Source organism: Staurois parvus, unplaced genomic scaffold (assembly GCF_062004578.1).
Source record: "Staurois parvus isolate SC_StPar_1 unplaced genomic scaffold, SC_StPar_1.0 ptg000172l, whole genome shotgun sequence".
NCBI lineage: Eukaryota > Metazoa > Chordata > Amphibia > Anura > Ranidae > Staurois > Staurois parvus.
Genome location: NW_028317968.1, coordinates 12,277,946 through 12,294,572, shown reverse-complemented (window position 1 = coordinate 12,294,572; position 16,627 = coordinate 12,277,946). Strand labels below are relative to the sequence as shown.

The following is a 16,627-nucleotide window of genomic DNA, read 5'->3' as shown; positions in this document are numbered from 1 at the left end:
TCCAAAGACATTCTGGTAGGTTAATTGTCTCCTGTCTAAATTGGCCCTAGTATGTGTATGTGAGGTAGGAGGTTTTACGTTTACGCTCCTTAATGGCACGGACTTGTGTGAGCAGTATGCAAGGCGCTGCGTAAATTGTTGGTGTTCTATAAATTCCTGTCATAAATAATAAACATAAGGACACATACATTGTATTGAGATGAGGTATTTGCATTAGGATGAGGCATTTTTATTTGAACAAGTTCATAAACAGCATAAATCATGTGAAAATAAAAAGCTATCTTGTTAAGCCAAGAAACATTATTATGACATTAGGAAATAAAATGCGACTGAGGATTGATTTGTGTTACTTTATGATCTGCTGGATTAGCTGCAGACTCATAGTTACAGATGGTCACTTCGTGTCGATGAGCCTGCAACGTAAACAAAAAGACACTTGTATTCAAACATGTTTTATCTATCCAACGAATTATGATAGACTCAATCCACAAAGCTAATGCACCAGGATTAGGAATCCTATTTAAAAGAAAGTGGCAGTTATTTTTATCCAGTCCAATAAGAATGAACATTGCAGTCATGCTACGCCTTATGGGTGTACCTGGCAGATTGGAGAACAGTTATTTACCCAGTGCCAATTATAAACAGCACTAGACAAACAGCCATCAGGCAGCTGTTGCACCCACTAATAACTGTGTACACGAAAGCTGGGCCATACAATATACAATTTTCTGTTCAATTTCTGCCCAATTTCCTTTAGATTTACCTTCAACTGTGTAGTGCAAGGGCCTGTCTAATTGGATACAATTGAAAGTGTTTAGGTTTGACCTCCTATTATATGGTTTTTGGTAAATCTAAAGCAAAATTCTCAAGAAAATTGTATAATATATGGCCCAGCCTAAAACAGTGCACCAAGCCAACTGGTACTTTGTGATCACTGTGATGACCAAATCATAGTGATCACGTGCTACTGTTTACGTGGTTGATCCTTCCCCTTCTAACAGAGCCGTATGTGACCTGTATATTAACACCTTCATCTATCCCCCATACAAAAAATTATCTATCGCATCATTACCAAGCTCAATGTTTTAACCTCCTCAATATCAGCATATTTCTTCATTTTCCAAAAATTGTAGCAAAAAATTGAGATCACCTTGGAGTGTTTACTTTCCAAAAGGTTCATTTCAGGGGTTTTCATACTGGCATTTTTCTTTGCTATGTTTTAGAACAGAAAATAATTTTGGTATTTTCTCCCCCATTTACGACATAAAATAAAAAATCCTGGTTGTTATTATACAGTATACCACCAAAAGAATGGTCTGTCTGAAAAAAAAAAAATTGTATAAAATTAATTTGGGTACAGTTTTGTTTTGGGTACTGAAAAATGCTGTGTTAACGAAAGGTTATAACAGGCTATTTAGACAAGGTAAATTAGTTATTTTTCAAATTCCTAAAAGACCAGCATAATTATCCAGGTGCAGTTGCCCCTGCACCCCCCTCCCCTGTTTTGACAACAAGTGGGGGATCTTCTCCCCCCCACTCACTGTCAAAATTTAAAAAAAAAACACAACCGTGTAGGGCCCGACCCACCCAGCCACGTTATTCATTCTGTGAATGTGAAAGTACCGACAGCCTTTATGGCTGATGGCTTGTACTTCTCAATGAACTACCAGGGCTCTGTTGAGGGCTCTACGTAGTTCATTGAGTCATCCGGTCAGTGTGTAATTGCCTGCCAATACAGCTAATACAAGGTGCAAGCAGACATCTTACACAGACTGTCTGCAAGAGTCCTACATAGCATCCACGATCTGCAAATAAATAAATGCACCTTTTTTTTACCTGCGAAAACATGTGCATTTATTATTATTATTTTTTTTTTAAAAAAGGTGAACTTATTCTTTAAAAAAGAAGTTCAGGATATGACACACATACTCACCCAGGTGGACGCAGCATCTATCCTCCACTAAGTGCACCGAGAAGTGAGCAATCAAAGACCACTGATCGCTCAGTTCTCGGTCTTCAGTGAGCAGAGAGCCATTTGACTGTTAGTCACCAGCTCTCTGCTCTGCCCCTCCAGTGCTCACTGGAGTGTTGGGCTTTGGAGCAGGAGCAGCTGGCTCAGGCTCTCAGTGATGAACTGAGAGGCTGAGACAGCTGCTTGCTGGTCAGGCAGCTGGGTGGATCCTGACATTAAAGTCGGGATTTTTCCAGAGTCTGGACCAGCTTAGTGACCAGACTTTAGCCTGCTGACAGCTGAAAACAGGTCACAGGAGTGCAGAGTGAAGTGCACTCCTGTGACCCACAGGAAAAGTAGAAAAACAGCTTTGGCCATCCTATTTCTTTAAGGTGAAAAACTTTTGACTTTAGAACCACTTTAACCCTCAAGCCTAATTATGTGGGGCCTAAGGAGATTGATGTACATTGTGTTTCTTTGTATTTCCTTATATATTGTTTCCTGTTGCTGATTACTATACTTGTAAATTTACATTCAATGCAGTTTCTATATGTAGTTTGAACTACTGCCTTTGAATAAAAACTTTTTGAAATGAAAGTTACAGTCATGTGACTAAAAATAAAGATCTGAAAACCACAACAATGAAAAGTCCAGAACAACCAATCAACCTCTGTTTTTTTGTATGTAGGCAATTAAAAGAAAGCTACTGCCAACTCATCAATTCTGATCCTACAAAAGTAGTAAAAAATCCCCAGGTCTTCCAGCACTAAATTAAAAAAAGAAGTATTTGCTAGCAGTCCCTGATTTCCTAGAAAATTCATGAATGTGGGAGGCAATGTGTGATTTCAACTGTTTAATGTGAAGCCTAATCTATTCCAGGATTTCCCCACAAATGTTGGTAAATGCATACAAATTGTTTACCTCTGTCCATTCTCCTCTTAGGCCAATATAGAAAATCTTTGAGTTTTCAGCCCCAAAATTTTTAGAGATATGGATAGACAAATGAGATACATTTGAAAAACGGGATATTCTGTAAAAAAAAAAAAAAAAAAAAGAGAAAGTTGTAAATAGGTACTCTGACTGTACTTAGAAATGTTCTCATATTAGAGGGATGTCTTTTAACACAGAAGAAAATAATACAATAGGTGAGATATGAGCACTTCAAATTTAGATATTTCTAACACTGACAAAGTAAAAATGATCACATGGAGTAATCTGACTCTCATATATATTTTCTTGCAGTAGATAGTGACAGCAGCATGAGCCAAATGGTTGCCTAAACACAGATTTTGGAAGCCCTTTGCACCCAGAACCTGGCTGAATTTACCCTTAAACTGCATTTCTCATCCAGATAACATAACTTATAGATAATAAAAATATTTAGAATAGTTGCTTACTCTTTTACTTTACTTGCTTTCTATGTAATGTTAAAGAGGGGCTGGGAAGTTATGTTTACCATAACTTACCCTGTGCTAACTGTGCTGGCAGATCTTTGTTATTAGTATAAACTACAGTAGATGTGCAAACAGCCTGTCGTAAAAAAAAGGTTAAAATATCTCAAGGCTTGTTTGCTGCTACATACAGTAATAGACTTTTTAAATGAATTGTTCCAAAACTGTTCCTATAGTTTATTGGTGAACACAGTATTTTGAACAATAAAAACTGCCTACAAAGTCATGTGTATAATCCTAATTCAAAGAAACTATCAAAATGGTGAGACATTTTTTAAAGATAAACATATATTGATGGTTACTTTTAATCACTGCAAAAAGTTACACTTGAATGCTTTGGACAGTTACAATGCACAGTTAATTGAATGCCGTGGGCTGTTACATTGTGCAGCTGTTTATCATATTTGATGTACAGTGGGGCAAAAAAGTATTTAGTCAGCCACCAATTGTGCAAGTTCTCCCACTTAAAAAGATGAGAGAGGCCTGTAATTGGCATCATAGGTAGACCTCAACTATGAGAGACAAAATGATAAAAAAAAATCCAGAAAATCACATTGGCTGATTTGGAAAGAATTTATTTGCAAATTATGGTGGAAAATAAGTATTTGGTCACCTACAAACAAGCAAGATTTCTGGCTCTCACAGACCTGTACCTTCTTCTTTAAGAGGCTCCTCTGTCCTGCACTCATTACCTGTATCAATGGCACCTGTTTGAACTTGTTATCAGTATAAAAGACACCTGTCCACAACCTCAAACAGTCACACTCCAAACTCCACTATTTTTTTTTTTTGATTGAAAAAGACACTTTATTACATAAATATAAAAAAAACATGATACTCGTTATCGGGGTACATCTCACCCTATACTGCGACGCAGCGCACCACATTGCAATATAGTTCCAAGCATACGATAAATACATTCACTCAGCGGTATGATGCCTGACGTGATGTGCGTGGCGGACGAATCCCCAGACCAACACGTCATGCATAACGCCGCTTACCCCGAGACCATAGCATCCTAAGACAAAAGAGCTGTCGAAGGACACCAGAAACAAAATTGTAGACCTGCACCAGGCTGGGAAGACTGAATCTGCAATAGGCAAGCAGCTTGGTGTGAACAAATCAACTGTGGGAGCAATAATTAGAAAATGGAAGTCATACAAGACCACTGATAATCTCCCTCGATCTGGGGCTCCACGCAAGATCTCACCCCGTGGGGTCAAAATGATCACAAGAACGGTGAGCAAAAATCCCAGGACCACACGGGGGGACCTAGTGAATGACCTGCAGAGAGCTGGGACCAACGTAACAAAGGCTACCATCAGTAACACACTACGCCGCCAGGGACTCAGATCCTGCAGTGCCAGACGTGTTCCCCTGCTTAAGCCAGTACATGTCCGGGCCCGTCTGAAGTTTGCTAGAGAGCATTTGGATGATCCAGAAGAGGATTGGGAGAATGTCATATGGTCAGATGAAACCAAAATAGAACGGTTTGGTAGAAACACAACTCGTCGTGTTTGGAGGAGAGAGAATGCTGAGTTGCATCCAAAAAACACCATACCTACTGTGAAGCATGGGGGTGGCAACATCATGCTTTGGGGCTGATTCTCCGCAAAGGGACCAGGACAACTGGTCCATGTACAGGACAGAATGAATGGGGCCATGTATCGTGAGATTTTGAGTGCAAACCTCCTTCCATCAGCAAGGGCATTGAAGATGAAACGTGGCTGGGTCTTCCAACATGACAATGATCCCAAACATACCTCCTGGGCAATGAAGGAGTGGCTTCGTAAGAAGCATTTCAAGGTCCTGGAGTGGCCTAGCCAGTCTCCAGATCTCAACCCCATAGAAAACCTTTGGAGGGAGTTGAAAGTCCTTGTTGCCCAGCGACAGCCCCAAAACATCACTGCTCTAGAGGAGATCTGCTTGGAGGAATGGGCCAACATACCAGCAACAGTGTGTGCCAACCTTGTGAAGACTTACAGGAAATGTTTGACCTCTGTCATTGCCAACAAAGGATATATAACAAAGTATTCAGATGAACTTTTGATATTGACCAAATACTTATTTTCCACCATAATTTGCAAATAAATTCTTTCCAAATCAGCCAATGTGATTGTCTGGATTTTTTTTCTCATTTTGTCTCTCATAGTTGAGGTCTACCTATGATGCCAATTACAGGCCTCTCTCATCTTTTTAAGTGGGAGAACTTGCACAATTGGTGGCTGACTAAATACTTTTTTGCCCCACTGTATATACAGTTTCTGTTGTGTAATGCTGCTAACCTTATAATCACCGTGCACATACAGAAAGATATAGTCAGACCAAAGTCACATTTTTGCTGAATCCTAACTTTTGGAGCTGGCTGCTAAAAAAGATTTGTCTGGGCAGGCCTACTGTAATGAACGTATGAAAAAAAAAAAAAAAAAGGAGTGGATATGAAAAACAAAATGAAGAAAGCAATAAAAATAAATACAAGGTGGTAATAAAACGGAGTTGAATTTTTAAAGCATTCATCACAAGCTTTAGAGCAGAACCAAACCCGTTTCCCATAAGTTACAAAATATTCAATAAAACAAAAATATATACTCACATTTCCATAATTTTCCTTTCCTGGTGCATCTTCATGTCAGCATACACTGGGTTGTTGCTGCGCCCCCCACAACCTGATAGAACCAGTTATCTATAAGTTCTTTAGCCGGGACACACCACAGCATTATTTGTAACTATCACCTCAAGGGTGGACACCTGTATGCTGCCATGAAGATGCACCAGGAGAAGAAAATTATGGAAAGGTGACAATTTTTTGTTTTCCTGGCGCTTCACGGCAGCATACACTGGGAAATAACTCAACAGTCGGGTGAATGCAAGAACTACTCAAATTTATTAACCGAAACCAGCGTGACCTGTTTGAATAACAGATCTGCCAAACTCTAATATCGTCAGCTGCACCGAATTTAACAGTAGTGCAAAATGAATGTGCACTGTCCAACCAAGTTGCCGCTTAACATATCGTCTCAGGAGATACTTTGCAGTACGCTGCCCAGGAGGTTGTCACTGCCCTTGTGGAATGTGCCTTCAAGCCCTCAGGAACTGGAAGTTGTTGTGCTCAGTAGGCCTTCTTTATAGCTTTTATGAGCTGTGGCAGGCGTACACCCAGAGATGGACACGGTTCAACCATTTTGGCTTCAACCTCCATCTTGGCAAAGGGGTTAAACATCCTGACAAACATATTTTCCCCTCCCCTCTCTGAGAGGCAGTGTGTGTGTGTGTGTGTGTGTGTGTGTGTGTTAGGAGTGTCGCAGGGGGCTAGGAGCTATATAATCCCCAAGGGAGCTAGGGCCTCCCTGTCCAAAGAACCTGTGCCATTTAACACCTCGTGAAAAGATAATGCAGAGTTCCCAGGAGTTCAAAAGACATTGAACCAGATAACCTTTTTAAAAATCCATTTTACCCTATGTCTCGTATCTTGGAATATGAGAGACTTACATAAAAACCAGGCATATCGTCCGATTGGCCAAGAGGAGACGAACATTTTGATAGGTCACTCTCCGTGGTTAGAATACATAGGAAAGCAGAAAAGTAGATCTCATGAACCATTCAGTGTAGAATTTCATATTTAATATCTAATCATTCCTCAGACGTGTCCGCATAATAATCTACTCGCGGGTGGAGTGTCACTTATGCATATGTAAAGTTATGAGCCAAAGTATGAACTATAAGAGATTTTGGCTCTAGTTTAGGCCCAGACGATCCCTCCCTAAACAAGGTATTGGTCCTTGACTTCAGAGACACCCCCTGCTGGGGAACTACAAATTGGGTTGTCAGGCCTAAGAAAAGTAAGTTGAAGAAGTCTCCCATTTTAACATCAGAACCACCTGGGGAGAACCGTACCCTTTCGCTCTGAAACTTGATCTGCAAACCCAAGACTGATGGGCAAGTACTTTAACCCTTTAACCTCCTCCTGTTTTCTCTTTGCTGTGCTGTTCTCTGTATGTGTATATGTGTATATATATATATATATATATATATATATATATATGTTACATCTTTTTTCTGTAAATATTTTTATTGTACCGTTTGACCTTTTAGTAATAAATCTTTCCTTCTGAAAGTGTTGAACTGTTTCTTTAGCTGCCTCTAAAAAGAGCGCTACTGTGTTTGTTTAACCCTCTGTATAACCGGCCTGCGGTGACCGTGTTATACAGACGATTATCTCAACCATTATAGTGTTATAACTGATATCGCCGAGCTTCCTCCTACTCTGTACAAAAAGGAGGTGGTGGCAGTGTGAAGGGTTAATTGCGTAATTAACCTGACAATCGCTCACGCTGCCGGTACATAGATTGTGGTCCAATTAGCTGGAAAATCGTTGTGCAGGGAGCAGCTGGGTGTGGCATTGTTATGCATGTGACATCGCGGTTTTAGATTGGCCAGTCCTTTGGTCACGAGTTTGGTGACAAGGGCTGGGGTCTGACGCCTCGTTCGTCACATACTGGTGACAGCGATGGTGGGATCGTCACATATTGGTGGCAGCGATCTTGCGTCCGTCACATGAGCCATGACGCTATAGTTCAAGATGATGCCACTTGCCCCCTTTTGAGACTGAGGATTACCAGGAGATTGTACGCCACATAATGTTACATCCCTTGTTTGCTAAGAAACTATGGCAGTATAATCTCTTGATTAAAGTGGAACAAAATGGCTACCTTAGGAATTAAATGGTCCGAGGATAAAAGATGCCAGGATAAAAGATGAGATGAGGTTCTTTGATGACTAGTGCTTGTAAGGAGATACATCTTTTAACTGGCAAACATTTTGTATAATGCCTCCATTCACAGATGTAACCGCTTTAGTTTCATTTCTCAGGAATTGCTTTCATTTCTCTGCAAACGAATGCACCTTATATGGTTTTATACTGCTTTTGCAGTTTCTACTTCTCCTGTAACTATCCTGATAAGAATGTAAGGTTTCATTGGTTATTCTGATTAAGCAATGCCTGTTGAGTTCTGTATATCATCTCTTGCTTTTTATTAAACTTTAAGAAATACTGCTTTTACACTTCAGTGTCTGGAGCTTTATTTCTCCCGGATCCGGTGGTAGAGATGAGTGAGAACATGTCAGGCTACAGACAGAAATTGATCCTATCAGTGCTTACATCTCTGAAACTCTTTTTGCTGAAGTTATGGCAATGAGGAAGCACATCTTCAAGGTTAAGTCCCACAATGAGGCTGACTCCAACGGATGAAAAAGGGGTACGTGATAAGGCCTCCAAGACTATTGCCAAATCCCAAGTGGGATATATGGGCTATCTTGGTGGTCTGATTCATGGCCCACTTTATTCCTGTCATGGCAGAGAAAGCTGAAACTTTGACCTTCAAGGTACTTGCACTTAGGCCTTTATTGAGCCCCATTTGAAGAATTTGTGGCACCTTGGAGGTTGAGGAATTCAAAGACTGCAGTTGAGCAACCAAGAAGCTTTGCTATATCTTCGGATACATGTGGTTTGTGGTGCTTTTCCTAGCTTGGAGCAGAATTTCCATCACCTCTTGAGAACAGCCATGCTTTAAGAACCTTTGACTTTCAGCTTCCAAGCCATAAGTTGTAGCCTCTCCGATGTTGGGTGCAGGAACTGACACTGAGGCAGAAGATCTGGAGTTACTACAAGAGGTATGGGATCCTCCAAACTAAGCTGCAGAAGAGTCGTGGCCTCCTTGACCAGAACGGAATTATCACTATCACTGTGCTCGTGGACCTTCTGAGCCTGGACAGGAACCTTGCGTTTAGAGGTGTTGGGGGAAATATGTATCCCAGGTTGAACCTACATGGGTGGTGGAGGCAGTCTACCCCCTCTGCTGAGGGGTACAGTGTGACAATCGTGTGTCAGACACCTGACTTTCTCACCAAACTCGTGACCGAAGGACTAGCCAATCTGAATCCGTGATGTCACGTGCATAACAATGCCACATCCAGCTGCACCCTGCACAGCGATTTTCTAGCTAATGGACCACAAATCGATGTACCGGCAGCCTGAATGCGATTGTTACTGGGTCAGGTTAATTACGCAATTAACCCTTCACACTGCCACCACCTCCTTTTTGTACAGAGAAAGAGGAACCTCGGCAATATCAGCAATAACACTATGATGGTTGAGATAATTGTCTGTATAGCACTGTCACCGCAGACAGGTTATACAGAGGGTTAAACAAACACAGTAGCGCTATTTTAGAGGCAGGAATTTGTAAGTTGCATTAACAAGCTATAGAAACAGTTCAACACTTTCAGAAAGAAAGATTTATCACTAAAAAGGTCAAAAGGGTGCAATAAAAATATTTACAGAGAAAAGATGTAACACACACACACACACACACATATACATATACACACACAAATATACAGAGAACAACAGCACAGCAAAGAGGTAACAGAAAGGAGGTTAAAGTACTTGCCAATCAGCCTTGGGTTAAGCAGATCAAGTTTCAGAGCAAAAGGGCGCCATCTCCCAAGTTGGTTCTGATGTTAAACTGGAGAATTCTTCAACTCTTCTCTTAGGCCTGACAGCCTATTTTGTAGTCCCCCATCAGGGGGTGTCTCTGAAGCTATAGACCAATGCCTCATTTGGGGAGGGATTGTCTGGGCGGAGACCCAAACTAGAACCAAAATCTCTCGTAGCTCATATCTTTTCCTAGGCACAAGTACCATTCCACCCGCGGGTAGATTAATATGCAGACGCATCTGAGGAACGGTTACATATGAAATACATACTTGAAGGGTTCAAGAGATGTAATTTTCTGCTTTCCTAGGTATTCCAGTCAGGGAGTGTGACCTATCAAACGATTTGTCTGGTCGTGGGCAATCTGAAGATAGGCCTGGTTTTTATGCAAGTCTCTCATATTCCAAGATATGAGACATAGGGAAAAAAATGGATTTTAAAAGTGTTATCTAGTTCCTTACTCCTCTGGAATGTCTTTGAACTCAGGGGAAGGCTTGGGTTATCTTTTTACGAGGTGCCAGATTGCTCAGCTTCCCAGCCCGCCCGGCTCCCAGCTCAAAGATGGTTTATAGCTTGGAGCTCCCTGCTGTGCCCTGGCCGGCCTGTGACATTTCCAACACACACAATGACCAAATGTCACTGTGACTCTCAGAGAGGGAGGGGGGAGAATGAGGGGAGATATGTTTGTACAAGATGGATGATCCTTTGCCAAGATGGAGGTTGGAACCAAAATGGTTGAACCGCGTCCATCTCTGTGGCATGATTGCTACATACGGCACTCTTGCCAGGAACCTCTGGCACTTGGTGTTTGCTGGAGTTGTTGCTAGATCTATTTCTGGGATGCCCCATCTTCTGGTTAGGAGAGAGAAAACTTGAAGACTTGGTGACCACTCGTTTGACAAGAAATTCCGGCTTAAGAGTCAGCTAAATGATTCTCTGTTGCTGGCACATAAACGGATCTTCAATCTGTCAGATGTATTTGGGCCCAGTTCAGGATAGGACGGACTTCCTCCAGTAACATGGGACTCCTGGTACCCCCCTGCCTCTGGATATAGGCTACTACGATGCAGGAGTACACGCTTCCCCCTCAGTGAAGAGCCAAAGGCTAGCAAGGCTTGAAAGGCTGCTCTCAATTCCAAGATGTTCAAGTCTAGCCCCTGGGGTTTGCATCGTCCCTGGGCTGCCTGATCCTGGGAATGCACCCCCAAGCCTTTCAAACTGGCATCTGACGTGACTACCTCTGGTTGCAGATGAACAATCAGGTGAGACTTCATCAAGTTGCAGACCTGAGTCCACTACCCCAGTGATTGTTTCATCTTGTTTGGAATGATAGTTGATCCATTGACGCTCTGTCCCACTGCGTGAAGAAAGCATTCTGAAATGTTCTTTTGTGCCACTGAGCCCAAACTGAATCATTGGGAACATAGCAGTCATCAAATCCAAAATGTTGAGGCAAGTTTTGCCCGGTAAATTAGTTGTCACCAGAGCCCATTTCACTTTGTGGACCAGTGGGCCCACCTTTCCCTGTGGCAGTTGAACCACATTGGCTTGGGTGACCTGCAGAGCACCCAGGAAAACCATCTACTCAGTAGGGTGTAGACTGCTCTTCTTCCAATTTATCAGCCACCCGAGTGTTAGAGAGTGTAAATCAGCAACTCCTGATGTTGAATAAGAGTATTCCTGCTGCTGGCCAGTAGGAGTATGTCGTCCAGATAATGATGGACTCCCAGCCCCCTTTATCTCAGGAGTGCAATTACTGGCAGTAGGACTTTCATAAAAGTTTTGGGTGCCGTAGATATTCCAGAGGGCAGACTTCAAAACTGAAAATGCTGGTGATTGATGGCAAAACGGAGGTACTTTTTGAAGCATGGATGAATGGGCATGTGCAGATATGGGTCTGATAAAACTATGGACAGCATCCAGTCTCCTAGATTTTATCGCAAGCAGGATAGACTGAAGACTTTCCATCTTAAAAGATTTGAGATGTATTCTGTTGAGGCCTTTCAGGTCTAATACTGGTTGAAGATCCTCAGTTTTATTTTTTTACCAAGAATAAGGGTGAGTACAACCCCTTCCTTTATTGAGAGACTGGAACCTCCATTATTGCACGTTTTTAAAGTAGCTCCAAGACGTATTTGGTTAGAATTTCTCTTCCCCAGGTCTGAAGGAAGTCTGGTCGCTTGAAAATGGTTGCTTGAGAAGTTCCCTTGGAACTGCTATGACCCATAAAAATGGTGGAAACTGCCCAAGGATCTGCTATATGGTCTGCCCACACCTGTGCATAAAACCTGACTCCAGACAGACTGGACAGATACACCTTCAAAAGGACTTCTGTTGGTCCCCCGCCAAGGACGATTTCGAACTCTGAAGGCCTAAAAGGGAAGATTGGCCTCTTTTCCAGTTTCTTTTAAACTCCCTCCCTGGTCTGTAGAATCTTGCTTCCCTGTACATGTCCAGAAGGTTTCATTTGTAAGACAGACCCCTTTGTGGTCTGGGCACCTCATCTGATGGAATCAGGCCTGACTTCCCGCCAGTAACTTTGGAGATGGCAGAGTCAAGCTTGGAGCCAATTAAGGTAACCCTATTATAACATATTTTGCACTAATTGGTTTTCGATGCAGCGTCTGCTTCCCGGGGCTTCAACCATAGAGCCCTTCTAGTAACGATTGAGAATAGCATTGCTCTCTTGATCTCATCACATCACAACCGCCACAAAGCCCCGGCCAATTTAAGCTCCTGAAGAGCTGATACTAACTTTTCTCGATCCGCTCCTTCCACTAGAGGTTTTTTCAATGTTGGATGTCCAGCCTTTCCTACAGCCACAAGAGTAATGGCTGGTCTACAGACACCACCCGCTGCTGTGTATGTAAGGTTCAGCTCAGGATATATTTTGCGGTCTAACACATCTCTGAATGTAACCGCATCCTCCATTGGTAGCGTTACATGTCTGGCTAAACACATCAAGGATGCATCAATGACTGGAGCGGAGATTAATGGATTCACCTTGGGCTTCTTTAAAGGGTACAATTTCACCAATCTACTGTTGAGACTTATCTTCTGGTCTGTATTTTGCTATTCATCCTAAATTAGCTCATCCAGCTTATCAATAAAAGGAAAGGCCTCTGGCTCCTTTTTAAGGTTTGGAATTATCTTCTGGTCTTGCAAGGCATTTCTTGCGCCTCCACCCAACCAATCGCCTCGATGACTGACTTGGTAAATGTTTCAACCAAAGCGAAGTCAAATCCTGTAGCACCTTCCTTATCTTCACTCTCTGAAGAGCTCATTTTTGCTGAATGCGGGGGGGGCGGAGTAGCAGTGCTCTGAGCTGCTCTGTCTATAGCAGGGGTTGGTGCCTCCAAGATTGACTGTTACTTTTCTGACATCCGCTTCTTCCTCCTAGCATGAGCGACAGGCCGGTTGATCAGGAAGCGCTGGCGTCCCGAATTACCCAGCAAGCGTTATCCCCCGGACCGGAGTGGTGACCATGGGATGAAAAAAGAGGAGGCGACAGTGCCCTTGCTTGATGAGAGCGGTGGTGGCAGGAAGAGGGCCTAGAAGGACTTCTCCTTGAATGCCTATGCCTGGTTGGTGATGCTTGACTCAATCATTCTCTGTGTTTTATTGTAGAGGATCTTGATGACCTGGGAGGGCTGTCTAATTATGACAGCGTTGGTGATATGGCTCTTTTTTAACTATTCACTACTTACCACACCCCTTACCTTTCAGGCTGAGGATGGTCTGCTTGGGCAGAGGAAGATAGCACCTGACACCTATAAGATATAGTCTATGAGCAGGCAGACTGACAGCACAAAAAAACAGGAGAATGACAGCCAAGACGAACACTTACATGCATTTGTGCAAGAAGAGGTTAACCTCAGCAGGGATCCAACCTTGCAGCATCAAAACCACTAGTGCAGCAAAGCCAGCATGACAGGAAAGATTTTTAAAACCGCTGCCAAAGTCATCAATGCACATGCTTAGTCACAACTTGTGAGCTCTGACGCCATCTTGGAAACTGGCAAAGGAGATTCCCTACTGATATAACTTGCTGCAGCACATGCTCAGATGCCTCCAAGTGCAGCACCATCTTGGAAGAGGGCATACAGCCCAGATGAACCCAACACATGAAGATACAAGGGGAAAAAAAAAAAATTACAGGAGAACCGCTGCAACACATTTAAAACTTACTTGAAGTTTGATTAGTTCTGCTTAGCCTACCCCTGAGATCATCAGACTGGGGTTCCCTCCATCTGGATCTTTTAGAGGCTGCACAGGATAAGACTTTCACCCAGGAGAGGCTGAACCTGGCTGGAGCGAATGCAGTAAGGGGTACTGCGCGATCCATCCGGTCCTATCCAGGTGAGGACAAAAAGGAGAATGCTGGGGTGTGTCCTAGCTAAAGAACTTATAGCTAACTGGTGCTATCAGGTTACGGGGGGCAGAGCCACAACCCAGTGTATGCTGCCATGATACGCCAGGAAATGTTATTTAATTCTTTATCAAATATACAGTGGGGCAAAAAAGTATTTAGTCAGCCACCAATTGTGCAAGTTCTCCCACTTAAAAAGATGAGAGAGGCCTGTAATTGGCATCATAGGTAGACCTCAACTATGAGAGACAAAATGAGAAACAAAATCCAGACAATCATATTGGCTGATTTGGAAAGAATTTATTTGCAAATTATGGTGGAAAATAAGTATTTGGTCACCTACAAACAAGCAAGATTTTTGGCTCTCACAGACCTGTACCTTCTTCTTTAAGAGGCTCCTCTGTCCTGCACTCATTACCTGTATCAATGGCACCTGTTTGAACTTGTTATCAGTATAAAAGACACCTGTCCACAACCTCAAACAGTCACACTCCAAACTCCACTATGGTAAAGACAAAAGAGCTCTCGAAGGACACCAGAAACAAAATTGTATCCCTGCACCAGGCTGGGAAGACTGAATCTGCAATAGGCAAGCAGCTTGGTGTGAACAAATCAACTGTGGGAGCAATAATTAGAAAATGGAAGACATACAAGACCACTGATAATCTCCCTCGATCTGGGGCTCCACGCAAGATCTCACCCCGTGGGGTCAAAATGATCACAAGAACGGTGAGCAAAAATCCCAGGACCACACGGGGGGGACCTAGTGAATGACCTGCAGAGAGCTGGAACCAACGTAACAAAGGCTACCATCAGTAACACACTACGCCGCCAGGGACTCAGATCCTGCAGTGCCAGACGTGTCCCCCTGCTTAAGCCAGTACATGTCCGGGCCCGTCTGAGGTTTGCTAGAGAGCATTTGGATGATCCAGAAGAGGATTGGGAGAATGTCATATGGTCAGATGAAACCAAAATAGAACTATTTTGTAGAAACACAACTTGTTGTGTTTGGAAGAGAGAGAATGCTGAGTTGCATCCAAAGAACACCATACCTACTGTGAAGCATGGGGGTGGCAACATCATGCTTTGGGGCTGTTTCTCCGCAAAGGGACCAGGACGACTGATTTATGTACAGGACAGAATGAATGGGGCCATGTATCGTGAGATTTTGAGTGCAAACCTCCTTCCATCAGCAAGGGCATTGAAGATGAAACGTGGTTGGGTCTTCCAACATGACAATGATCCCAAACATACCGCCCGGGCAACGAAGAAGTGGCTTCGTAAGAAGCATTTCAAGGTCCTGGAGTGGCCTAGCCAGTCTCCAGATCTCAACCCCCAGTAAAACCTTTGGAGGGAGTTGAAAGTCCGTGTTGACCAGCGACAGCCCCAAAACATCACTGCTCTAGAGGAGATCTGCATGGAGGAATGGACCAACATACCAGCAACAGTGTGTGCCAACCTTGTGAAGACTTACAGGAAACGTTTGACCTCTGTCATTGCCAACAAAGGATATATAACAAAATATTGAGATGAACTTTGGATATTAGCCAAAAACTTATTTTCCACCATAATTTGCAAATAAATTCTTTCCAAATCAACCAATGTGATTGTCTGGATTTTTTTTCTCATTTTGTCTCTCATAGTTGAGGTCTACCTATGATGCCAATTACAGACCTCTCTCATCTTTTTAAGTGGGAGAACTTGCACAATTGGTGGCTGACTAAATACTTTTTTGCCCCACTGTACTTGCGGTTTTCTGTAGTGTTTTCATTTACATACTAATGTATTCACAATGTATGTTGCACATGCACATAAAGACAGTAGAGGGTTTTTTCACAGCATAGGCTGGAAGTGGAAAACCCTTTCAAGGGTAACACACTAATGTGAGGGCATTACCTACTTTGTCTGATACTCCAGATCTCCAGCGGTATCAATGTTTAGGTCAAAGACCTGGTCTGCTTCCCTTCCAGTGTCATCAAAGCTCATGTGAGGAATGTTTTTAAACCTAGGGGAAAAAATCATAAGTATTTATACAGACCTCGAATTAAAATGATATAAAAAGAGAACACTGAGATTTTCTACCAGCAGCCTGACAGGCCCACAGAAGAACATACTGTAGGTACAGCATAAAATATTTAATCTAGAGGCTATGCAATGCTGGACATGTGTGGCAAAAAATGTTGGCCAGTGGTGTTGTAGGAAAATATAATGTATACTAAAGGATACATGCAACAAATATCTACTTAGTGATATCTATAAATCAATTGGAATAAACCATTATTTCCCAAAAATACAGGTAAATAGTACTGAATGAAATTTTGAATAAGCGTTCCACAGTATAGTTCAAAACTAAAATCTTCCAT

The 16,627-nt window shown here is 42.5% G+C and overlaps 1 protein-coding gene across 1 annotated transcript in view; it reads right to left on the bottom strand.

Annotated features, from left to right (window-relative positions):
- Window positions 1-207: 207 nt before the first annotated feature.
- Window positions 208-16,627, bottom strand: part of PITHD1 (PITH domain containing 1) — a 32,597-nt gene continuing 16,177 nt past the window's right edge. The window contains exons 4-6 of the mRNA XM_089676696.1: window positions 16,165-16,269; window positions 2,873-2,981; window positions 208-413 (exon numbers count right to left, since the gene is read on the bottom strand). Coding sequence (XP_089532822.1) covers window positions 312-413; window positions 2,873-2,981; window positions 16,165-16,269 — 316 coding nt within the window. The 3' untranslated portion in view covers window positions 208-311. The remainder of the gene's footprint in view (window positions 414-2,872; window positions 2,982-16,164; window positions 16,270-16,627) is intronic.